This window comes from Sturnira hondurensis, unplaced genomic scaffold (assembly GCF_014824575.4).
Source record: "Sturnira hondurensis isolate 20B ecotype Veracruz unplaced genomic scaffold, ASM1482457v3 Scaffold0010428, whole genome shotgun sequence".
NCBI classification, from domain to species: Eukaryota; Metazoa; Chordata; class Mammalia; order Chiroptera; family Phyllostomidae; genus Sturnira; species Sturnira hondurensis.
This window is the reverse complement of record NW_028083059.1, coordinates 15,113,359-15,139,300: the sequence shown is the minus strand read 5'-3', so window position 1 is coordinate 15,139,300 and position 25,942 is coordinate 15,113,359. Positions and strand designations below refer to the sequence as shown.

The 25,942-nt window shown below is 34.0% G+C and overlaps 1 protein-coding gene across 2 annotated transcripts in view; it reads left to right on the top strand.

Moving 5' to 3' along the window:
* The window catches only part of CADM2 (cell adhesion molecule 2), a 1,088,167-nt gene that overhangs the window by 978,781 nt on the left and 83,444 nt on the right, over positions 1-25,942 (top strand). For both annotated transcript variants that reach the window (XM_037059021.1, XM_037059022.1), the window contains exon 7: positions 10,354-10,532. In XM_037059021.1, the coding sequence (XP_036914916.1) occupies positions 10,354-10,532 (179 nt within the window). The remainder of the gene's footprint in view (positions 1-10,353; positions 10,533-25,942) is intronic.

The following is a 25,942-nucleotide window of genomic DNA, read 5'->3' as shown; positions in this document are numbered from 1 at the left end:
TTCCTATTTTTTCTAGCATTTGTATTCAGCATATTTTAAAGTGAAATTATCAATCCTCCCCTTCTGCTGTATCTCAATTTGTTTTTTTCTGGTTTATCATTTCTTGTTTGTTTGTCTGATTGATTGGTTGGTTTTGCGTGTTATTTTCTCCCATGTAGGACTAAGGTTATTCCTATGATACAGACCAAACACCATAAATAGGGTTTTCCTATCTCTTCCTTAACACTGTGTATTTTCTGACTCCAAAATATTATATATACTTAAACAACAGCTCTTTTATTATCTATTATGTGCTTTCCTTTAATATTACTTCAACTTCATGTAGGGCCTTTTTCGCCTTCTTCAGAAATCTATGTATGGTCCATTCATTGAATTTCCTTTTTCAGATAATTTACAATGATACACTTAAAGAAAACTCTGATCATGAATATTCACTTCTTAAAAGCCATTAAAAATATTTTCATTTTTCAAGAAATTCCAGATTGTTTAGTCTCTCACAAATGGCCTTTTATTGACTATTTATTTTATTTTTATTAAAGGAATAAAATTGGAATAAATTGCTTAATAAAATTATAGGAATAAAATTGCTTAATAAAATTATATAGGTGTCAAGTGTGCATTTCTCTAATGCATTATCTCTGTATTGCACTGTGTGCCCACCACCAAATCCAAATCATCTTCTGTCACGATATGTTTGGTGCCCTTTACCCTTTTCTAACTACCCTGCCCACTTCCTTTTGGTAACCACCATACTATTGTCTGTGTCTATGAGGTATGGTTTGGTTATTTTTCTTGATTTTTCATTTGTTGCTTTCAGTGTTATACCCCATATATGAGCGAAATACTATGGTTCTTAATATTTTCTGGCTTATTTTGCTTAGTATGATATCCTTAAGGTTATTTCATGTTATTATTTCATCTTTTCTTACAGCTGAGTGGTATTCCATTGTGTACATGTACTGCATCTTCTTTATTCAATCACCTATCAAAGGACTCCAACTCTATTATCATGTCAAGTACTTTTAACTTTACTCTTCCCTAAATTGACTTAACTCACAGCAATTTTACTTATCAACTGTATTCTCTCTTTTTGACATTCACTGTATTTGAATTGGCCTCTTCAACAATATGGCCTTGGGAGGACACACATCTAGGATTCTCTCTCCTTGTCAGATGGTGCCTTCCATTTCTACCAGTCATAGTAGTGACATACCAGTCAAACCTATCATAGTTAAAAACACTAATCAAAATGGATGTCTTTCATAAAGGTTGTTATAATGTTTCTAATTTAGGTGTAATTAATTTCTATGTTTTATATCTCATTTATGCTACTTACCATGTCCTGCCAAGTGTATGACTGGTGACATTTATATTGTGTAAACTACTAAAATATAATATCACAAAGAACAGATCTTTATTTTGTTTTCCTCATATTCTTTATAATTCCTGGCTCAATATTTTCATGGATTCATTAATAATTGTTTAATAGCCCTGGCTGGTGTGATTCAGAGGATTGAGCACTGGCCTGTGAACTGAAAGGTCACCAGTTTGATTCCCAGTCAGTGCACATGACTGGATTGTGGGCTAGGTCCCTAGTTGGGGGTGTGGGAGAGGCAACCAATCACACATTGATGTTTCTCTCCCTCTCTTTCTCCCTTTCTCTAAAAGTAAATAAATAAAATCTTTAAAAATATTTGTTAAATAACACTAAAATAAACTTACTAGATTCCCAGTCAAGAACATATAGGCTTTAATAACATCAAAAGAGTTCATTATTTTTTTATCTGTCTTAAGATATAAGTGTAAAAGTAGAACATTCTATGTAATTAAATCCATCAAGACTTGTTGAAGAGTATTCTACTATAAATGTTTCTGAAGATTTGTTTTTCCTTGAGCAAAGCTATATCTATAATAAAGACAGACACATTAATGTTTCATTGATCATATTTTCAAATGAATGTAAATTGTGATAAATAAACCATCTAAAGTGGGCAAATAGTATGTTATATTATGACTTAAAATTGCTCCCATAAAAATCTGAAATCAATATCAGGAATAAACAGACAACAAATTTTACTACAATTAAGTTGCGCAACAGTCAAATCCGAGGGGAAAAAAATCACAGCTTGATATATTCTTCAAGAGGTTAGATTTTTACAATAATTAAGAATATGACTTTGACTATATGTAGAATTCTATTTACAGACTATGTTCAGAAATACCTCTTTTGATTTATAAAAACAAAATAACCCTTTGTGTATTTTTAAATTTGAAGTAATATACAAATAGCTTCACAAGTAATCTCTTTTCATTTCTTCTGTATATTTTAAATTTTAAAAAAGAAGCAAGTGACCCCCAGCTTTTGTTTGTTTTCTCCTTATTTTTTTTTTTTTGGTTCCTCACTTGGTTGACAATTTTTGGAATTTGGTTTATGGCTGCTATGTCAGGCTACCCATTGGAGACTGCCTAGGTTAGATTTCTTTCAGAATCTTTCTTCCCAGATCTCCTAAAACCTAAGCCTTTCCACTTGAACCCAATTTCAAGCTCACTTATGAAATAATTTGCACTTCATTTTCCCTCCCTTTCTCTAAAATTTAATAGCATAAACACAACGTTTTATTAATAAATTCTTTAGTATATAACTCTTGATTTAAAAGTTTTTGCTTGAAATAGAAAATGGAATCCAAAGTATTTATATCACTCCTACCACATTATTTCACTTTAGAGTGAAAATATTACAGGAAACAGAGGAAAATTATGCTTTAAAAAATTTTCCCTAAGTGTTAAAACTTAAATCACATTTATCACCACTTGTGAAATTTCTAAACTGAAATAAAGGCTTCATGTGTGATATAAGTTTAACAACTATAGTACTGAGTTATTAACATAAGTTCCTTTGTCTTATATTAAAGAACATGAAAGAGATAGATAGATAGATAGATACAATTTTTCCCTTTAAGCAAGAGCACAATGTTTACTTGAATGCTATTATAGTGACTGTTACTTTTTTTTATCTAGGAGATATCAATTTAATTTTTAAAAGATTAATTTTAGTATTAAAGCTCCACAGGTTCAGTGCTTATTAAGGAACTCAAAGAGGATATAACTATTTTGGAAAAGAAAGTTAATGAAGAGTGTTTTTATCCCAAGCACAAAAAGGTATTTACTCCTCTCCATTTCCTCAAAGATACCAGAAAAAATTTTTTTCCTAGAAACCTACATTATGGAGTTGATTTTTCCATAACTGAACTACTCATCTTTTATATTTACTCTCAAGCTTGAGCCTAAAAGAGAAAATGACTGCTTTGATGACAAAGCAAGATCCCTTTCTCATTCATACCTAGGGACTGGATAATCCCATATGCAGTTGGGAGAATTAGAGGATACTATGACATAGCTTTACAGAATAAATGCCCGGAAGACTAAGTAGTTTCAGTGGAAATTATGAATCATATTTGTATCTGGTTCAAGGTACTAAATACACTGAGAGTCTGAGAGAGTTAGGCAGTTCTTTCCAAGTGCTAATTTATAAATAGAAAGTTAAAGATATGGAATAATCTCATATTGGATATTTACAGAACAAAACATTGAGATAAAAAAAAAGGTTTAAAATTATTTATTAAGATAAAAAAACTTCTTCACCAAGGCCTTAGAATACAAGAGAATGCAAGAACATATTTGGTTTCCTTTTTTCATTTTTGTTTTTGTTTCCTGTCATTCTAGGCAGAAACTGCTGCAAAAGTGTCTTTAAGGGCATGGGACAATAAAAGATATTTTCTAGTTCCACAGATTTGGTAGACAGAAACATAAAACAATTTTAATTCCTATGGTATATTTTCAGCTTCTAATTACTTGGGTTTTTAAAGTGGGGACTCCATGGGTTGACTATATTCATGTCCTCACTGTGGAGTTAAATAGTGTTATGCCTGACACTGTTACCCCTGGTGTGGAGTGTCTATTCTTTTTCAACTTTATCACATAGGAAGTGTAGTCTGGACCCACTTTTTATTTTTTTTTTCAATTTTTTTTAAAAATTATTTTTCAAGTACAGTTTTCTGTCTATTACTCCCATCCCATCCCACCCCCCATCCTCCCCGCTCCCTCCCATTTCCACCTGGACCCACTTTTTAAATGATCACCTTTGGTTTCCTGAACATCAGGGAAGATCATTACAGCAAGGAACTCAGTCATTCTTGGGTTCCAGCTAGAAGGAGTATAGGGGCTCTCTTTATCAAGATGAGACACAAATTGTATCAAAACTGGCTAAACCTCTTCATATATTTATGGTAATATTAACAAACTTGAAGATTGTAAGTTCTAATTGGAATATGTAGGCTATTTTTAATTGATACACACTATAACCTTCATTTTATTAAAATCATCTTATGCTGCTCATTTTTTTTTTGCCATCTTGAAGAATTACTATCACACATTGTAGGATCAAGAATTCTGCAATGTTAGTGTTAGCAGTTGCTTATATCGCTACTATTTCCTGTTAATTATTTTTGCAGGTGGTTTTTTTTCATTTTTTCTAAGACAGGTAATTTTTAAAAGGGAACTCCTCAGATCACTTAATTCCCTTTTTTATTTTTAATTCTCACCCAAGGACATTTTTTTCACTGTTTTGGGAGAGAGAGAAAAAGAGGGATAGAGAGAAACATCAGTGTGAGAGAGAAACTTCTGTTGATTGACTTCTTGTACGTAACCTGGGATGTGACCCAACCCAAAATCAAACCTGAGACCATTCAGTCTATGGGATGATGATCCAACTAGCTGAGTCACACTAGTCAGGGCAAGAATTTTTTAAAGTTTTTATTTATTTCTATTTTTTAAAAGATTTTATTTATCTTTAGAGGGGAAGGGAAAGAGAGAAGGAGAGAAATGTATGTATGGTTGACTCTCGAGAGTCCCCTGCTGGGAGCTGGCCTGCAACCCAGGCATGTGCCCTGGCTGGGAATTGAACCGAGATCGTGTGGTTTGCAGGCCCGTGCTCGATCTACTGAGCTATGCCAGCCAGGGCCTTTTTTAAGTTTTTAAAATAAAAATTGGCAACTTGAATAATGTATGTAGATCTACATTTCTATACACATAATTTTAAAAGATATATCTAAACTTAATTACATATTTACAGAGTCATATGCTTTAATATGTGGTTGAAAACTTATAAATGTCCTCAGAAAAAATTTTGATAGTTTTGGATGAGCATGGTATAATTTTGAGTTTGTGAAAATGTGTATATATGTGCATTGATTTATATTTGTGTGTGTTAAAAAATTCTGACATATTTCAAGAAAGTATTGCTTTTGAATAAATATAATACCTCCATTGGTAGCATTTTAAGAAAGTATGTAAAATACCTTCATTGCATAAGCATTTTACTACTTCTAAAAATCCAATTAATCCAAATGTAACTTGTTTTAAAATTGACCTTATGTGGCTTTGTAGAATTGACACAACTTCTAAGCTTTCAGGTAAATGCACTATTTATTGTTTTGTAGCACTTCGAAGTAAGTCCATGTTATAAGATTATTCAGGCTCTCACCTTTACAATAAGAATTAGTAAATTCAAATAATAACTAGGAAATGTGGGATATATGAAGCAAGTTGAGAGATATTAATAGTGTGGCTTTTATAAAAGATAGTATGAAAGGAAATATACTGTATATTGCAAATGGATAATATAAATTATTCTGTTTTTCCTATAGTTTTGAATAACTGGTTTCTTACTATTTTTTTTCATAGAATCCCCTTTCAGAAGTTTCACGGGTATAGCCCTGATAAAATTGTCTTCTCTTCCTTGTTCTTTCTTCAAGTCATTTTACTTTTTCCAATCATTATTTTTATTTGGTTTACAAGTTTTGTGCATTTGACTAAATTTTGTCAAAAAAGTATATAACCTTTTTCTCAGAAAAACTGTTGTAGTTATAGCCATCACTTAACAAGGCATACGAGGTCTATCCAGAAAAAGTCCAACCATTAACATTGTTAATATAATGAGAACAGTTAGTGTGGCATCAATGTAACCTGGCATCCAAGGAGAGTGGACGGACTGTGCAAGTGCAAACAATGAGGATTTCTCTGAACTAGTCAGTGGGGGCGGGGCTGTAAACACTGTTGAGGGAGCATGTGTACTGTGTGGCTATCACATTCAAAATGAGTGAGTGAATGAATCTGCACCAAATTTTGTGTTAAGCTTGAACATTCCTCAATAGAAACTATTCAGATGATTCAGAAGGCTGTAGCTATGGACAACTGGTGATTGGCAGCTTGATCACCACAAAGCGTTTGCTCGGGAATCACATCTTGTGCAGAGATTTTTGGTGAAACATCAAATCACCCAGATGACTCAGCCCCACTACAGATCAGATTTGGCATCCTGCAACTTCAGTTTTTTCTCAAAACTAAAAGCACCTTTGAAAGGGAATAGATTTCAGGACATAGACGAGATTCAAAAATATGACGGGGCAGCTGATGGCGATTGAGAGAACTGGGTGAGGTCCCAAGGTGGCTACTTTGAAGAGGACGAGGCCTCATTGTCCTAAGTACAATGCTTGTTGTATATTGTATCTTGTTTAATAAATGTCTCTATTTTTCATATTACATGGCTCGATGTCTTCTGGATAGACCTCATTTTTTTCTGATTGTATCCATAACAACAAAATATAACATTAGAGTTTTCAACAAAATAAACTAATAATTAAATCTTTTAGAAAAATAATTTTTATCTTTATTTGTCCATAACAGTTTAGCCCCCTTATGCTCCCCACCCCTGCATTCACCGCACTGTTGTCCATGTCCATGAGTCCTTTTTTCCTTTTTACTCAGTCCCTCTACCCTCCCCAGCCACTACCTGGCATCTGTTCTCCATCTATGAGTTTGTCCCTATTTTCCTTGTTGGTTCAGTTTGTTCACTAGATTCTACATATGAGTGAAATCATACGGAATTTGTTTTTTTCTGACTGGTTTATTTCACTTAGCATACTGTTCTCCAGGCCCATCCACACTGCCACAAAGGATAAAACACTCCTTTTTTTTACAGCTGAGTAGTATCCATTGTGTAAATGTCCCATAGTTGTTTTATCCACTCATCTATTGAAGGACACCTGGGCTGCTTCCATATCTTGGTGATTGTAAATAATGCTGCAATGACCGTAGAGGTGCTTATGTTCTTTCAAATTACTGTTTAGGGTTCCTTCTGATATATTCCCAGAAGTGGGATTACTGGGTCAAAAGGCAAATCCATTTTTAATTGTTGAGCTAACTCCATACTGCTTTCCACAGTGGTTGCACCCGTCTGCATTCCTACTAACAGTGCAAAAGTGTTTCCCTTTCTCCACATACTCCCCAGCCCCTATTTATTGATTTATTGAGGAAAGCCATTCTATCAGGTATGAGATAATAACTCATTGTGGTTTTAATTTGCATTTCCCTGATGACTAGTGACTTTGAACATCTTTTCATATGTCTCTTGGTCATTTGTATGTATCTTTGGAGAAGTGTTTTTTCAGGTCCTTTGCAATCCTGTTTAAATTAGAAAATTTTGACCTAGAAGAACTAGGAAAATATTCATCACACTAGAAATCAAGAGATAGTGTACAAAGCATTTACAACGCAGACAGACCATATTTAGGCACATGTCTAATCTCCTATACCCTTATATGCTTTAAAATGTTTTAAATTATATGCACGAAGTGTTCTTGTGAGGTCTGTAGAAAATATATGTAAAGTATCTATGATAATTACTGTCATCAACATACAGTAGTAGATATTATTAATAGCGATTCTAATCATTAATAATTATAAAACACTGTGGAATCTTCAAAGGCAGACATCCATGATTCATTTATATATTCTTCCTTAAAAGCAAATTTTGAGATGAGAAATCTTTGCAAGTACTTCATTCAAAGAGAAATTGATTTCAATGAATTCAGTTTTTTTTAAGTTTCACATATAAATGCGATCATATAGTATATGTCTTTCTTTGTTTGACTTATTACATTAAGCATAATGCCCTGAAATTTTATTCATGTTATTTCAAAAGGCAAGATTTTCTTATTTTTATGCCTGAATAACAATTTATTATGTTTGGAATATATTTTGTTTATCCATTCATCTGCCAATGGCTCGGTAAATAATGTTTCCCTGTCTTGGCTATGTAAATAATGCTGCAGTGAATATGGGGATGCATATATCTTTTTAAGATACTGATTTTGTTTCTTTTGGGTAAATACCCAGAAGTGCAATTGCTAAATCATGTAATATTTCTATTCTTAATTTTTTGAGGAATATTTACACTGTTTTCACAGAGAGTTCAAAAATTTATATTCTCAACAACAGTGCACAAAGTTATCTCTTTGTTTTTCACATCTTTGCCAACACTTGTTACTTGTTATTTCTTGTCTTTTTTTTTAAATGATAGTTATCCTAACAGGTGTTAGGTGAAATCTCATTGTTTTTTTTTTCATTTGCATTTCCCTGATGTTTAGTGATATCACATACCCTGTTGGCCATTTGTATGTCTTTTTTGGAAAAAAATGTCTATCCAGTTCTCCTTCTTATTTTTTATGTTTATTTTTTGGCTATAAAGATTCATGCATTCTTTATATACTTTGGGTATTTAACCTTTATCAGTTATATGATTTGCAAACAATTTTTTCATTCTGTAGATTGTCTTTTGATTCTGTTAGTAGTATCCCATGCTGTGAAAAAGTTTTTTAGTTTGATGTGGTCCCACATTAGTTTGTATCTACATACCGTACAACAGAAGACAATGATTAACCACTGATACATCTTCTTTTCTTATTTTTTTATTTTACCTTAAAAACCATTTGGGGGGATGATCTAAAATGAAATATGAGATAGTACTGAAAGGTGAAACTGCAGGATTGGGAACTCTAACAGTTACTGGGGAAGAGCAAAGAAGAATGAATAGCATTGCTGATTAGGTGATGTGCAAAAGGAGGCAAAAGGAGGGTATGATGTTGCACAACATATACAGTTGGAACATGGGATGAAAGAAGCATGAATCAGGTACACTGGAAATTTAAAAGCAAGAAATAGCACATCTAAACATTGCAGAGTTTGGTGTCAGAGAACTAAACAGACTGGAATGGGAAGTTTCCAGTCAGGAACCTACAAAGAGTTCTTGTTTGGAAATTATGAACTCAGAAGAAGTGGACTGTCTTTAATATTAATGCAAGATGTACCACAGATAGTTAGGGGCCACAATGCAAGGTCTGAGTGAATATCAATGCGACATCCAAGAACACATATTAATATAACCATCATTCAATTTTCTCTATGCTCCAACTGTGGAAACTAAAGAAGATGAAAATACCCCGGTTTGGTGTGGCTCAGTGGATTAAGTGCTGGCCTGCAAACCAAAGGGCTGCTGGTTCAATTCCCAGTCAGGGCACATATATGGCTTACAGGCCAGATTCCCAGTTGGGGGCACATGAGAAACAACCACGCATCAATGTTTCTCTCTCTCTCTCTCTCTCTCCTTTCCCCTCTCTCAAAAATAAATAAATAAAATCTTTTTTTTAAAAGAAGATGAAATTGAAATTTTTAATGGAAGTATTAAAGAAGTTGGTCATACACCAAAACAAGTTATTCTGATAATTACTGATGATTTGAACAGAAAATTAGGAAATAAAACTGAATTAAAACCTTTGGAAAATTTGGGCTAGGGGTCAGAAATAAAGCAGAAAGAAAGAGATTGATCGGTTTCTGCAAAGCCAGCAACTTGTCCATTACAAACACATGCTTCAAACAACCAGAACGATGACTATACATGGATATCACTTGATGGTCAATATGGAAATCTAACAGACTATGTAATTGGAAGCAAGATATGAAGAAGTTCTATTCTGTCTGCCAAAACAAGACCATGATCTGATTGTGGTACTGATTACAAACTATAATATCAAACATTAAAGGAAAGGTAAAGAAGAGCACTAAAACATGTGTTGCACACGAATATAATATAATAACATTCCTGATAGATCTTCCCCTCAGGGGAATGCTGTTCCAACAGCAAATAGGAATCATTAGCAGCAGAATCAGGGCCACAGAATCTACTATATATCAGTGACTACTATAAGGAGTCAACAAATTAGTTTCTTAGTACATGTCTGCTTAGTTAAGCAGAATAGGATTAAATTATATTTCCCATACTTCAAATTTTCTGAATGAATGCATGATAGTTCTTTTGGTACCTTATAGTTACCAAGTTAGCACATGGTTATGCCCCAAATCAGTGTTAAAAATTTATAAATTGCTTGATTTATTTTATTCACAAGATATACAACCTTTCTCATTTTTTCTGTTTATATGCCTGTTTAAATCCAATAGGCCAGAACCTGTTTTGTGGACAAAGGATGGTGCAGAATTACCAGATCCTGATAGAATGGTCGTGAGTGGTAGGGAGCTAAACATTCTTTTCCTGAACAAAACGGACAATGGTACATATCGATGTGAAGCCACAAACACCATTGGCCAAAGCAGTGCGGAGTATGTTCTCATTGTACATGGTGAGTACCTTTTTGATATCATTATATGTGAAAGGATAAATCCCCTAAAAACTGTTTAAACTTATCAAAATATTTATAATAAGCAAAATTAAACACTTTTTATTTAGGATTCGTAAGTGTATCTCCACAATTTGCTTTCAATATATTCCAAGTAAAACATACAATAAATTTAAAAGTCATACTATATAATAATAATAATAGTAATAATTATTATTATTTTATATCAAGCATCGTCTCTGACCATATGTATGAAACTAGAAATCAATCACAGAAAAAAACCCTGAAAAACAACACAAAGACATGGAAGCTAAAAGCATGTTATTAAGCAGTGAATGGTTTAACAATGAGATCAAGGAAGAAATCAAAAGACACCTTGAAACACAACAACCCAAAGTCGATGGGACACAGTGAAAACAGTCCTAAAAGGGAAATCCAGAGCATTGCAGGTCTATTTCAAAAACAAAAAAATTATTTTGTGATAAGTTTTATTATGAATATAGTATGTAATTTTGGGTGGTGACTTAAATTATATTAATGTTTTTTCTTTTCATTTTTTAAATAAATGCTTTTAGCTATAAATAAGAATCATTAAAATTATATGTCCCTTAAGCTAATTTTGGTTGTATTCTCATAAAGATAGGTTTCTAATCACTATACCTAGTTTCACAAAGAATGATGGCATGTGAGGGAGATGCAGTCAAGGCAGAGGTATACTTGGCTACATCTCAATGATAATGATGATGATCTTCATATTAATGATAATTGCCTTCATTTCTGATGAACAACAATTTGAAACACCCACAGACATGATTTTCTCCTCTCCATTAATCTCACAATTTGAATATATATAACAAAATGGCAGGAAGAAATAACAATACACAGGATTGAAAAGTATCTGTTTTTCCCAACCTCCAAAAGCCACAATGTGTTTTGTAAGGTAATACTAACGTGTTGTTAGATGGAGATCACTTTTATGAGATGGAAAATACTGCAATAAACAAAGTAAGTAGAGTTTTTTTATTGAAGAACTTCTGAGAATTTATTTTATATTCCAGGGTACATTGTGAATCTCCAAAAGAGGGAAGACTTAGAGAATATAATATTTTCCTCATGTATTTCACCAAGAAAAAAATATTTCTAAGACAAGTATTTTGTCCTACACTATATGCAGTATTTGAAATGAGTATTGTATGAAACACAATGTTCTCATAATCCAGTGGATCTTAGAAATTTATTAAGAGGGTACATTTATTTGATATATTTGCCCAGGAATATAATTATAGAATACAATGAAAAGAATGAGTTAGTTCCCCCAAATGGAAGGAGTGGTAACATTTAATTCTTTAAAATGAGATTTAAATTTAGGGAAAAATAATTAAGTTGTGTTTTTTTCAAGTTTTTATTTAGTTATATTGCAGGTTAAATTAGATTAAAATATATATATTAAGTCAATATTCTACTTCCAAATTGCTTTAGTGTATGCACTCTCTCAATTCTTCATACCACTTTGCTATCAAAGGCGAATGAAAGTCTCTTAGTGAATAGACTCTCCACATATGAACATCTTGAAGACAGTAGAGCTGAGAGATTAATTTCTAACATATTACACATTGTACAAATTTCAACACATGAGAAAGATTAGCCTAATCAAATTAGACTGATATTAAATTGGAATTAAATGTGATAAACCCCTGTAGACACATTCTGCCAGCCCTACTGCCAGAGAGAATGTAGCAAGCACTGGGTGTATCACGAAGATAAGTAAGATCCTTATAGCAGAATCCAGAGGTAGCTCTCCATTCATGCTAACCTGGATGTGTAGATCATGCAAATGAAGTCTAGGCTGGTTCACCCTTAACTTTCTCAGTGTTTCTCTCCCTTCTGGGAACCTGGTAGAGTGTTGTATAGCGTGTCACATTGTGTCGAAAGCAATACCGCATTAAAAATATAGAGAATTAGAAGGGAGGACAGAAAATAATAAATGAAGAGAATGTGATTTGTTTTTTAAAGTAATTCAAGTGGGGAAAATTTATATGTTTTCCCAGTGTTTGCCATCTAGCCAACAGCATGATTTCCTAAGTAGCCAAGCTGCCTTTAGGTAGTTGGCAGGTGACACATTTCTAATAAATACTTCTCTAAGCACTTTTCAAGAAGTCATTTTTGGCTTTGCTTTCTGAACTACAATTCATCAAAAGCACCCCGTAGATTAATGCTATTCACGCTACTATATAAATGCTGTGAAGTTCAACAGTAGTTTACCTAGGATTATTGACACAAGTAATGAGAGGCTCGGTGAAACAGTGGGACCATATTACACTGTGTTTAAAAAGGCTCCAATTGGATTCATTACAAAATAAAGGTTCTTTTTTCCTCCCTTCTTGCACACAGAGTATAATTTTCCATTAGTCACTAGTTGTATAAATATAAAAAGCTACTCTCTTCTGTTAATGGTTTGGCTGTTTCTAAACCCTACTAAATGATGAAATTTGAGTGCTGTTTTGGTCTGTAATGAATGCTGTATGCATTTTGGAATGGAGTGATATGTGATCATTTGTGAGAACTTCACCCTTTTACCCCCAGGTTGATTTTTCATTAACTGTGATAATTTAATATAGCTCTAGCACAGAAGGTCCTTCCATGGCTGAGAGTCTCTCTTTGACTTCACCAGAGATGCCTACGTTCTGTTGATTCTTAACTTGGCGGCGATCTGAGCACTTTCCTGTGAAATCATCTGCTTTACAGATGCCATCCTAATGGCTAGATCTTATTCTTTGGGTGTCAATGGAAGTGTATTAATTAAGTGGTATCACATTTAATTGTTAACAGCACTGACATTTTGTGTTATGGACACTGGAAGGTGTTTTTATTTTCTCTCCTAATTACACCTTGAAAATTCCAGCATTAGAACTACAGATGGTAATTTTAACTGCCAGCATGAAATTCACTTTCAATAAAGGGACTAACAAATTTGAGCATGCAAGTACTTGTAGAATAAAACATTATACTTATGAAACTTTTACACTGTGGAGATTCTCTTAGGAAAGAAATAACATCTTTTTATTAACAAGCTCAGCTATGAGAAATTAATTGGTTAACTTGGTAGTTACAGTCATACTATTAATTTTATAGTCACTGTATTTTTTCATTTTTGCTTATGTATAAAATATTGAAGTTATTCTCATGCCACTATCAGGATCCTGTTATTTACTTAGAATGGCTGATTACTTCCATATTAATGGTCTTGAAATATGCTGTTGCATTGCTGTTTTTACTGTTTGTAGAAGTCAGATCAAGAGAAAAATGCATTCATTCACCTAATTTACACTTAGCATTTGCCCACTGTTTGTAAAGGCACTGTACAACTAAGGTCAATAGCACTCAAGAAGTTTAGAGTTTGATATGGAAGATACGCATTCAAGTAATTATCATACAAAAATGGAAGTGCTGTAAGAGAATGGCCGTACAACAATGCAGATTTTCAGAGCGCAGGAATGTGGTCCAAGTGTCCAGAATTTCAAAAGGTCCTGACTAGTGTGAGTCAGTGAATTGAGCATTGAACTGTGAATCAAAAGGTTACCCGTTGGATTCCCAGTCAGGGTACATGCCTGGTTTGCGGGCCAGGTTCCCTGGTGTGGGGCATGTGAGAGGCAACCACACATTGATGTTTCTCTCCCTCTTTTTCTCCCTCCCTTCTTCTCTGTCTATAAATAAATAAAATCTTAAAAAGAAGAAAAACAGCACTCCTGGATTATTCATAAATTAATGGTATATATCACAAATGGATGTACCCAACATAGTGTCAGGTACACAGATAGATTTGCCACAACTTAGACTACTACTATTATTATGTTACTGGTTGCCTTACAACATCAATGGCAATATGAATTCAGTGCTCTGATATGAAACTTACTCGAGAGTTGCATATAATGTACTGCCCATACTCCTCCCTGAATGGTACCAAAGCACATATTGGGTTATCTCGATTAAAGAACAAGAAAATTCTAGATACTTCTTATTAAACCATAGAAAATGTAAAAAGTTAACACTACAACAAAACAGTAATATACGTTGAGCAATATAATAGTTACAGTCACCCTTGTTTCTCTGATGCAACATCAAATTCAGAAGATTTAGATAAAATACATTCTCCTAATCTGTTTCATAATTATTACTCCATTCAACTATATATCTTAAAATTATTTTGCCAAACTGGAATCAGATACTAATAACACTAAAACAGTTCAAATTCTATTTTGTACACTAGTTGATTTAAGAGAGGGCTTAGAAGTGTTTGTGTAGACTAAAGAAAGGAGACCCTCAATTATTCAGTTTGGCACTATCCTATGGTGAAAAACAATTCAACTGAAATGGCAAGTCAGTGCCCAGGATGGAAAGTGAACTCGCATTTACCTATAGTCTTTGAAAACAGTATATGTTTACCTGAATGTAAACATCCCGAAGACTATCCCGATCAGTATCTTTCAATATAGAGATCCTAGCGGATAACTATTAATCACAAAAGAGATGGCTGCCGAGAATTACAAGTGACCTCAGGCAATTCTTATTTTCCAGTCAGAAGCAACTCAAATGTATACATACACATATACATATACACATACGTGTATTTAAGCTTCTCAAGTACTCATATTCATTTTTCATCAACTGATTAAAATAATATTATTTTGAAAGTTTGAGAAACATATAGCACCTGGAAAATTTTGAGAAAATATCTACGGAGAGTGTGAAACACCAATTACTGCATTCCCTCTAAATCCTAAATTTCTCTCTTCTCAATTTTTCTAATGTCTTTTATCTCCCTTCCCCGTCACACTAGACCAATTCGTAACCGCTCTTGACAGTGCAAATGGAAGATGACAGAGATGTGGGAACTCTGTAGTATCACCAGGACTCAGGAAGGAATACAGTAATACAAGTAGGAAAAAATGAGCAACGTATTTCTTCTCCCTCCTGCCAGTAGTTACTCTACTATGGTAGGCCCAGGTTATCCGAGAGAGGAACTGGGCATCCAATGAAATCTGTGCAGAAACCACTTGCTCACGACCTGACTCAGGTCAGTCCCGGACAGTCATAACAAAGCTGAGGTGCTCTATTCCGGAAAGTTTTATTTTTATATTCCCCATCTCTCTCCACATTTACAAATTTCCTATTACCGTAGTGACCCTTATATGAGATTTTAAATTCTTTGGCACACTGCTCTAACTTATTCCATTACTTTATTATTTCCTTTGTGTATGAATATACTTTTATAATAATTCATTACTGCTTCATTGTCTTCACTGTTATAATACTTTGAATGAAATTGGCCACCATTAACCTTTGCACATTTTTACTTTATGTGTATATATTTTGCTTTTCTAGCAAGTTTTATTTTTATTAACATGCAAACAAATAAAATTCTCTATACCTAGTATTATCATACTGAGAAGTGTGAAATGGAATAAAAAGCTTGTTTATATTTTTGTGATGCCAATCAGCTTACTGACAGTTACTGACTTGATATTCCTAACACATCAGTTGATGTTATGATTTATTTGTTCATGTATCTATCGAAATGAATACTGATGAAAAAGGCAATATTGCCTTTTGTTTGTTTCCATGATAATTTACCTCAAAATAACACATATATTGAATAGGATTCATCACATTTTATTGTTAGGGTAAGAACCACTATAAAAAGAATGTTTCTTATTTTAAATTTTAATAGTAGAAAAGAATATTACTTCTAGAAATGTCTATGTGTCTTGATCTAGTGAAAGGTATCAAGCTATTACATACGCTTTCCAGTTTTAAAGAATCAATATACCTACTACTTTCATTTCACTCTGCTTTTATTGTTAACAATAAACGTAGAAAATACTCAGAGACAGAAAGTTGTATACCAGTGTATTATAGACTAGACTCCTTCATCAAGCCAAGCTCCCAAGTTTTGTTATTCATGTAAACATCTACCATTTTCAGAGACTATAAGTAAATGCAAGTTCACTTTCCATCCTGGACACTGATTTTCCATTTCAGGTTTTTGTTTCGTTTTGTTTTTAACCGTAGGAGAGTGCTGAATTGAGTAATTGAGGGTCTCCTTTCTTCAGTCTACACAAACACTTCTAAATCCTCTAGCATCTTTCTTAAATCAACTAGTGTAAAAAATAGAAATTGAATTATTTTAGGGTTATTAGTATCTGATTCCAAACTAGTGAAATAATTTAAAAATGTGTAGATGAATGTAGTAGTAATTATGAAATAGATAGGTATTATATCATGATATTATATCATGATATAATACCTTAAATTTGTTTTTAAATTTATTTTTCTCTAGAACTAAGAAAATTTTATTGTAACACATACTTTCTTAGTGTAGAGTATGTATTTCACATATTCATAATATGATTATCATGATTTAAAAGGAGTGATGACTTTCATCACATTAAAATGAAAGATAAGTACTTGTGCATCATATTAAATATCTAGCTAGACTAAAAAGTTGGCAGTCACATGCACATTTACTATTGCATTACCCAGCAATGCAACATTTAGCAATGTTGATAAACTACCTATTCTTTTTTTGTTTCTTTGCTTGGTTGTACTGTTAGGAAAGGTGATGCAGATCCTGATGGAAGTAAGACAATGGATCTTTGAGCTCAGATGAGTGGGTGTGGAGCAAGAAAGAGGAGCCTGGATTGTGAACAGATGCATAGCCTAGCAAACATTAAAAAGAATTCAGCTAAAATCTGTTCCTGCACATGGAAGTAGACTTACCAGTTGGTAAATTAATTCTATGTACTCATAATGAGCATTTTTCCTTTGGAAACTCTTTCTTTAGAAGCATAGATGGGAAAATATGCAGCGTAGGAAGAAAATGATAAAAAAGACATCCATATGGAACAACAAACAGTGCACTAATGGAGGAGCCCAGTGATTGCTGCTCTGCTCCCTAGCTGAGAGTTTCCAGACCATAAACTAGTTGGATGAGTCTGAAAACAGTACCTCCTTTAGTGGCTGAGACAAAACATCACTTCTGGACATGAATAAGAAGGGATGGCTGAGATGCCTGTGGAAAAGGCGTAGCTCTGACTGAAAGGATATGCTGTTGCTCTGCAGAGAGAAGTGGGATGGCATCGAAGAGTGCGTACAGGAGCACTGTTTTCATTAGCAAACATGTTATGTGGCATATGTGTGCAAGCATAGCCAACAGAGTTTATGCTTAATTCCATCCGTCTCTTCTAAGATGAGCCTGAAGTGGATAAATTAAGGTCTCACCCTTCAGAGTAAAAATTCTGTTCACACTTAGCACTCTGTAGTAAATGTTTCTGTGACATTCAGATGGACTAAAATGTCCATGAGAAACCCCTCATTCCTGCCTAAAGGCAGGAAAGAGTCCACCACTCAGCAACTTCAACATTTTTAATACCTTTTCTTTCACTATTTATAAAGACTCTATTCTATCAGTAGCAGTAAAGTAAACTTAAAAATAGAATCTATGGCACTCAGACTTTCTAGACTTTTTATGTACAAGTAAGGCTATGTTGTAACTTTACAAATATGTATGAAGTTCTCTATATATGGAAGAGTTCAAACACTATGCAATGGTGCATGGGAGATAATTTGGGCATTTGTTTTTAGAAGCAAAGGCATGCCTAGTAGAAGATAACAGATTTTACATAAAACTTGCTTTGTAGCTTCTTACAATGTAGTTTTCGCAAACATTGTAACCACATATATCATAGTGTTATTCCAGAATCTAAGATTAATCCTTGATTTTTCTCTCCCCTTCTTTTTCAATTCATCAGCAAATTATTTTGCCACTATTTCCAAACCATGCCCCAACTATGTCCTCTTCTTTGTACCATCGTCTCTGGCTTAGACTATTGAAGCAGTATTTAGTTTCACGGAATTTAGGGCTCTCTGTTTCCACATGTCTTTCTGTCTGTCCAATCTACTTCCTATACAGGTGCCACATATAAATATTTGAAATGCATATTCCTTCATGTCTTTCCCCATTAACATTTCCCCAAAGGCATTCTGTAACACTTAGTATACAACCCAAATCCTCATTACCCCAGCTTACCAAACCCAACTTACCTCCATGACATCTGCCCACTCTCCATGCAGGCACTTTTGTTTCTCCTGTGCTCTTTCAGAGCCTCCATGGCATCAAGCTCATTCTCTTTTTATGAATCCTGCGCCCACCTAGAGTGTTTGTCCAGTGTTTGTAAGGAGTCTTGTCATGAATGATGGCTGGTCTTTGTGGGAGTGACTTCTTATCATGCAGATCTCATACTAAGCAATGCTTTTCAGAGAGGCCTTTTTAAAAATACTTTATTTATTTTTAGAGAGAGGGGAAGGGAAGGAGAAAGAGTGGGAGAGAAACATCAATGTGTGGTTGCCTCTCAGGTGTTCCCTACTGGGGACCTGGCCTGCAACCCAGGCATGTGCCCTGACTGGGAATTGAACTGGTGACCCTTTGCTTCACAGGCCCATGGTCAATCCACTGAGCTACACCACCCGGGGCATGAAAGGCCTTTTTTGTCACTCCAGTCTAGAGTGACCCGAGTCATGTGTCACTTTATTTTAATTATCTGAAAGGGGTCAATCATTATTTGATATTTTCACGTTAATCTGTACTCTTAATTATATATATACACATGCACATTCATTTGCATGTACATGTATATACATGTGGACACATATAATCCATGCATGTATGTGCATGTACTGCATGTATACATGCGTACCTGTAAGTGTCAATATATTCTATGTCACCCAGCAGACTGTGATTTCCTTCATCTTATACATATTATCTCTGTATCTCTAGCTTTTAGGACCATGCTTTTAAGAAGCTGTCAATAAATGATTACATTTCTTTGTTTCTCTATTTGTTTTTCAGACTGTCTTTTTTTTTTTAAAGATTCTACTTATTTATTTTTAGAGGGAAAGGGAAGGAGAGAGGGAGGGAAATATCAATGTATGGTTGCCTTTTGTGCGTCCCTGCTGGGAACTGGCCTGCAACCCAGGCATGTGTACTGACTGGGAATCGAACCACGATCATCTAGTTCGAAGGCTTGTGCTCAATCCACTGAGCTATACCAGCCAGGGCTCAGACTACCTTTTTAACAAAATAAATTTTAACAAAATAATATATGCATATTTACATAAACATATGCATACATACACACCTATATCCACACACACATACATATATATACTTATATACATTTATGGAGATGCATGTAGTTATGCACACTGTCCTAACTTCTGCATAAAATTAGGATCATTGATATTCATTCACTGATCATCAAATCAAGACCTTTAACTTTTATCTTATATTAGACAAAAAGTAAGATATATTTATTTGGCAATTCATATGTAAATGGGACTACAGAGTTAAGCAGTATACAATATGAATAATTGCATATAGAAAAATTAACATATCTAATAAAAATATTTGACTTTATATGTTTTTTGTAAAAATTTATGATTATTGCTAACAGATTTTTGTGTGTTATATCACCTTTTATAAAGAAAACATTTGTATCTAGTCTAATAGAAAACTTTTCTGAGACAAAGCCTGAAAAATCCACATCACAATGCTATACTACCTAATATTTTACTATTTCTGAAATCTTTTTGAGTACCTACTATATTCAATGTGCTATGCCAGGCACTGTGGATCCTATACTAGATAAATACACACTGTCAGTTTTGCCTGGAGTTCTTAGTGGAAATAAAACAGTGAAGTGTTTTGGCTCATATTCTACTGTGGTGCAATTTCAGAGATGTTTTCAAGGTCTCCTCATTAATGGTAATATTTCAAGACCATAACTTAAATGTACATAATTTGGAAAGATTATCAATTTCTATAACTAAATTTTATACAGGAGTCATTTTTTTCAGTTGACTCCTTAACATTAAGCAGTCAACTTAACATTAAGTTTTTAATGTTAAGAAAAAACTTGCTTTGCATTAGAACTCTGAATGTTAGGGATACAGGTGATAGGAGAAGATAGTAAAACTGGATTTCAATAGGTGTTTCTTCATAATTCTGTGTATATTATTCTCAGTGTGTGCTAAGTGCTATCCTCTATGAATTCATCAAAATAGGTATATTTATTACTATGCAGGCACAAAATGTACTTATAATGTCCATTGTTGATTTTGTTAAGTTATAGTATAGAAAGTTTATAATAATCATCTTTGAAACATCCCCATATTCTACTTAATTTTTACTTAATTAAGCTTTTATATTACATATTAAACATTATATCTGGATGAATTCTACTGCCTTTAAACATTGTCATATAAGAAACATGTATGTGAACATTGGAATTCACTAAAACTAGTGCTGTGTAATAATTTCCAGTTTAATGTCAACATTGTGAACCTGTGTGTCTCTGAGAGCATAGTCCAGTAACATGATGTTTTACATCATGTGAGCTTACTTCACTGCATTTTTTAAATGTGAATCAACACCTGTAGGAACTCTTTGCACTTCCTAAAGTCATACACAAAAGTGTTTTCATCTACAAGTTTCTTGAGTAAAGCTATTTTTCTGTTAGATTATCAACCGTGATCATCACGGTTGATAGAACCGTGTCTAAAGCATTTAGAACCTGGTCTAAAGCATTTATATAAATGACCAGGTCTAAACTCTGTATTTTTTAGATGGGTAAGCACAGGAGAGATTACCACATCTTTAGGACTGTAAAATGCACCTTTCCCCCCAAATCTGAGAGTAATAATGGTTGTTAATGCTACTGTTGAGTTCTGTTTATATTTATTGGTGAAATATTATGTTATTTATGTTATTAAATTTTTTACCACAATTTTTGCTTTAAAATTTTTTTCCCTATTTTTGTCCTCCAAAACCTAGGTTTGTCTTATGGTCCAAAAAGTATGGTAAATTATATGCACAATGTCTCTCTGCTATATTGTCACCTGATCTAGATAAAAAATCCAAACTGGGCAGGGGAGAGCAATGGAAAAAAGGCAGAGCAACTGTAACTGAACAACAATTTAAAAAAATCCCTTTAACATTTCATGTAGTAAGGGCTTGGTGATGATGAAGTTCTTGAACTTGACCTTATCTGAGAAGCATTTTATCTGCCCTTCCATTCTCAATGAAAGCTTTGCTGGATAGAGTAATCTTGGATGTAGGTCCTTGCACTTCACAATTTAGAATACTTCTTTCCAGCCCCTGCTTGCCTATAAGATCTCTTTTGAGAAATCAGCTGACAGTCTGATGGGAATGCCTTTGTAGGTGACTATCCCTTATCTCTTGATGCTTCTAGAATTCTCTCCTTCATTTTAATCCTGGCATCGTCATCACCAAGCCCTTACTATATAAAATGTTAAAGGGACTTATCTAAGAAAAAGAAGATAAAAATATAAACAGTGAATGGACAGCAAACTCACAGTTATTAACAACCACACCTAAAACAAAAGCAAACTAAGAGGACAGCTAGATCATGAATGGAACCATAGAAATGGAGATCACATGGAAGGTTAGCAACACGGGAGTGGGAGGAGGAGAGTAGGGGAGAAGGTACAGAGAATAAGTAGCATAGACAGTGGGGAGAAAATAGGGGGAGGGCAAGAGTAGCGTGGGAAATGTAGAAGCTAAAGAATTTGTGATACATGGACATGAACTAAAGCAGTGGAAGGTGAATGGGAGGGGGTGTGCAGGGTGGAGGGGAGTGAAGGGGGGAGATGGGGCAACTGTAATGGCATAATCAATAAAATAAATTTAAAAATCTAAATATCTGGGTTTCATAATCAGTGTTTTCTAATACATGATACGTCCCCCAAAATGTTAAATTAGCCTTTGATTTAAGTTTTCCTTGTAATGGCTGTTAGTCCAATTCTTTCCTAGGAACTTGACATCCTTACAGAAATTAATGTATTTAATCAAATTATTTGTTTGACTTTTTGGTAAAGTCCTGTCAGGAAAGAACTCATGGTATTGAAGTAGATGGAGCTAAATAATATAAGATCACCCCACTTCACAGGCATTTTTTCCTATTGTAAATTTCACTTTGCTTTTGTCAGTTTGGAATGTAAAAGAATATTTTAAAAGAAAATAATGCATACTTTTTTTTCAAGTAACAGACTGATTTTATTCATAAACATTTCTTGTAATTACATAGGACTGACTGTTGGCTACTGCCTACAGTCTAAAATCTCTCTACTTTTTGATTTTTTTCAAGAATAGCATTTTTTTATTGTGTAAGGATCCATTTAGCATGTGAAGCCAGTGGAAACTATCAGAGGGATGAAAGGGATTTATTCAAATTTAATGTTTAAGAGGATTTCTTTTCATGAAGCAGATGAGGTTACCATATGACACTTGAGCAGGAGGCATGCACTGGCAAGTTGAGGCCTTGTCAACCTGGTGGTTGTCATTTAAGCAAGAGCCTTAGTGCTGTTTTCCATTCTTATGCTATAATCCAAATAGGCTGCTACATGTAGCTGAACATAATGGGAACAAATAAATGTCCTCTGCACAGGCAAAAAGCAAATACAGTAAACTTTTTCTCTTACAATTGCTTTCCACGGTAGTGCAATTACCAGTAAAAGGGTTGAGGATGCCCTATTATTTTTAAGGCTGAGAAATGTGAATAGCTTCTATCAAAAAGATACTTCTTACCTTAATACTTCTAATACATGTTGAGTTCTGACCCTTCTGTATCTCCACTAATAATCCCTGATTTGGATTCACTTTTGATTATACTGGGACCACCCTGGGGAGTTATTGACATAAAGCAGAAAGGAAGCAGACATATGGAGTCTGACTAAATGACATTTTTTCCCCTATTGAACACAAGTTCTTGGAGAAAAACAAGTGCTTGAGCTTCTGAGATGCTTTAGACTTAATTTTGCTTTAAAAGTCCATTCTGAATGGGCCAGAATGCCATTTTTCAAACGGAGAAACTGCCACAAAACAAAACAGGTTGACAAGTTAGAAATTATTGTACACTGCATTTGTGGAGAGCAGAACATACCTTTAACCTGAAAAGCTTGTTATTGGAAAAAAGGTGCTGTACCTCTCTTCAATTTATTGCATACAGTGCTTGTTGGAACCGATTTTACTTTGACAGGTTTATAGAGGATCTGTTGTACTCTAATAAGCTCCAATAACAAAATATGGTTGCATGTTTTTGAATTATTTCATTAGGATGTGAAAAAAGGGTGACTTTTCTATTCTTTTGAATGTGATGGGATGATTTAGAGCTCCAATCACTTAAAATCATTGAAAAACTGCATTCAGAATATGGTTCTTCAGTATGTTTCATTTTAATTTTTTAATAATTATTTAGACAAAGGTTCTTGGCAGGAATCCTAAAAATTACATTATATATGGTAAAAAGAAGAGGGGGGGAGCAATTTTTGCAGATATTAACCCTGTTTAGTGCTCAATTACTAATTCATGTTGTTAAAAATGATACTATTCCCTACCTACTGATCTCATCTCCATTACCACTCAGAGGAGCATTGTTTAAAAAGCCCCAATCAAACTCAAAACACAGAGCAAGGTACCCTAAGAAGCACAGAGTTATATCATGAGTCTGTTCTTTCTGTTATCATCTTGGTGGTTCATGAAAAAAAAATACAACTAATTCATGTTCAGTGCCAAATGTTAGAGACTTCCACCGCTCAGCCACTGATTTCACCGATTTCATATAAAACTTTGATGTGTGTTCTGTGTACAGTGAGCCATATTATTAATAGGAGTTAGAATAGTACAGTCTATTAATTGATTATGTAAATTCGAGGGAAATTTTAAAGTTACCATACCATCACACATGCATTTTGTCATGTTTCCCCACTGAGAGAGGGAGACAGAGAGAATTGGGGCAAGTGAGAGGCATGTAACTCCCGGTATGGTTGCTCTGAAGGTGCTATGAATGTGGCCTTGTCATGGGGGCTTGGGAGATTACTAATAATGTGAGAAAAGTAGCAGATAAACTCAAAAGCTGGTGAGTATTCAGAGAGAAGGGAAATCCGTTCTAATTTAGTTGATTAAGAAGGTCTTCACAGAGGAGGTGGAAATCAGGCTGAAGCTTTAGACTAGTGTTTTATTAGGTAGATCAAACAAGGTAAGCTCTTTTAAGATAGGGACTGGGTGACACTGAGGGGTTCGGTCCATGTAAATTTGTCCCAAAGTGAAGTGATATTTTCAAAAGCAAAGGCAGAGTGATAGATAAAGACAGAGTTTACACTTTATTACAAAGAGAAATATATAAACATCATGGTGATATGCTTTGTAATAACCTTGTGTTGGGGCTGGAGGTTGTGCAAAGTGTTTGAAAATACATTGAAGGAGGATATTAACTCTGCCATGTTGAGTGTGCTTTATAAATGAGATCATATTTACACTGGAATCAAAGGACAGATAAGAAAGAGAAAACTAATGTCATAAAATAGGATGTGGTTCTGAGAACATGGCAGCAATGAGAATACTGAGTGTAGCTTGGAATTGGGTAAAGCACTTATGTCAAGGTCAAATGTCTTCCTGTGTGCTGGGCTTGGGCTTCTTTGATCATGTTAACCTTACACTATGAGAAAAAAGTCAGGCATATATGCTCTGAGAAACTTCAGCCCCGTTGTTCCAGAAATCCTTAACTTTGTGCTGCTTCAAAACAATTGTGGCTGCAGTTTGGTGTTCAAATCACAGTCAGGCAGGATGTATGACTGATGAATGCATTAAAACAAAGTTTAGCCATGAACCCCAGACACATACTTTGGTTTCCTGATTCAACAAGTTTGTTGTGTGAGCTAAAATTGCATTTCTTGTAGTGATTAAGTTCTTATAGGAGTAACCCATACTGTTTATATTGTATTTGTTTGTAATCCATTTTCACCCACAGAAATAACTTTGCAACCTACATAGAATTTGTCTGCACTAATATGCATTTGCACAGTTGGCTAGATTTGGGGGTTTGTCTGACGTTGAATTACTTCTGAATTTATTTTACATGAGGACACTACTTTATATGTTACAAGTAAAATAAAGAGTATAATTTATTGTCATTTACACATAAGGTATAGGTATACTATAAGCAAATATTTTTATGTCTTGAGACCTTTTTTTTCTCAGTTTCTTATCAATGAAATGCACTCATTTTTTCTTTAAAGGAAATTCTTGCATTACTATGGAGATACACACATATCACATAATGAAATGTGCACCTCTGTGAATTTATTTTGATATTCTTTTTAAACCATGAAGTCATTTTAGCAAGTTTTATCCATTTTAAACTATAGTTAAATATTAGTCTCCTAAGTTTTAGCTTACTAGCAAATGATTTAAAACACAATCACAATTTCAGATAAATTGATTTACATAATTATATATATATCATTATATATATATTATGATAAAATATTTTAACAACTGA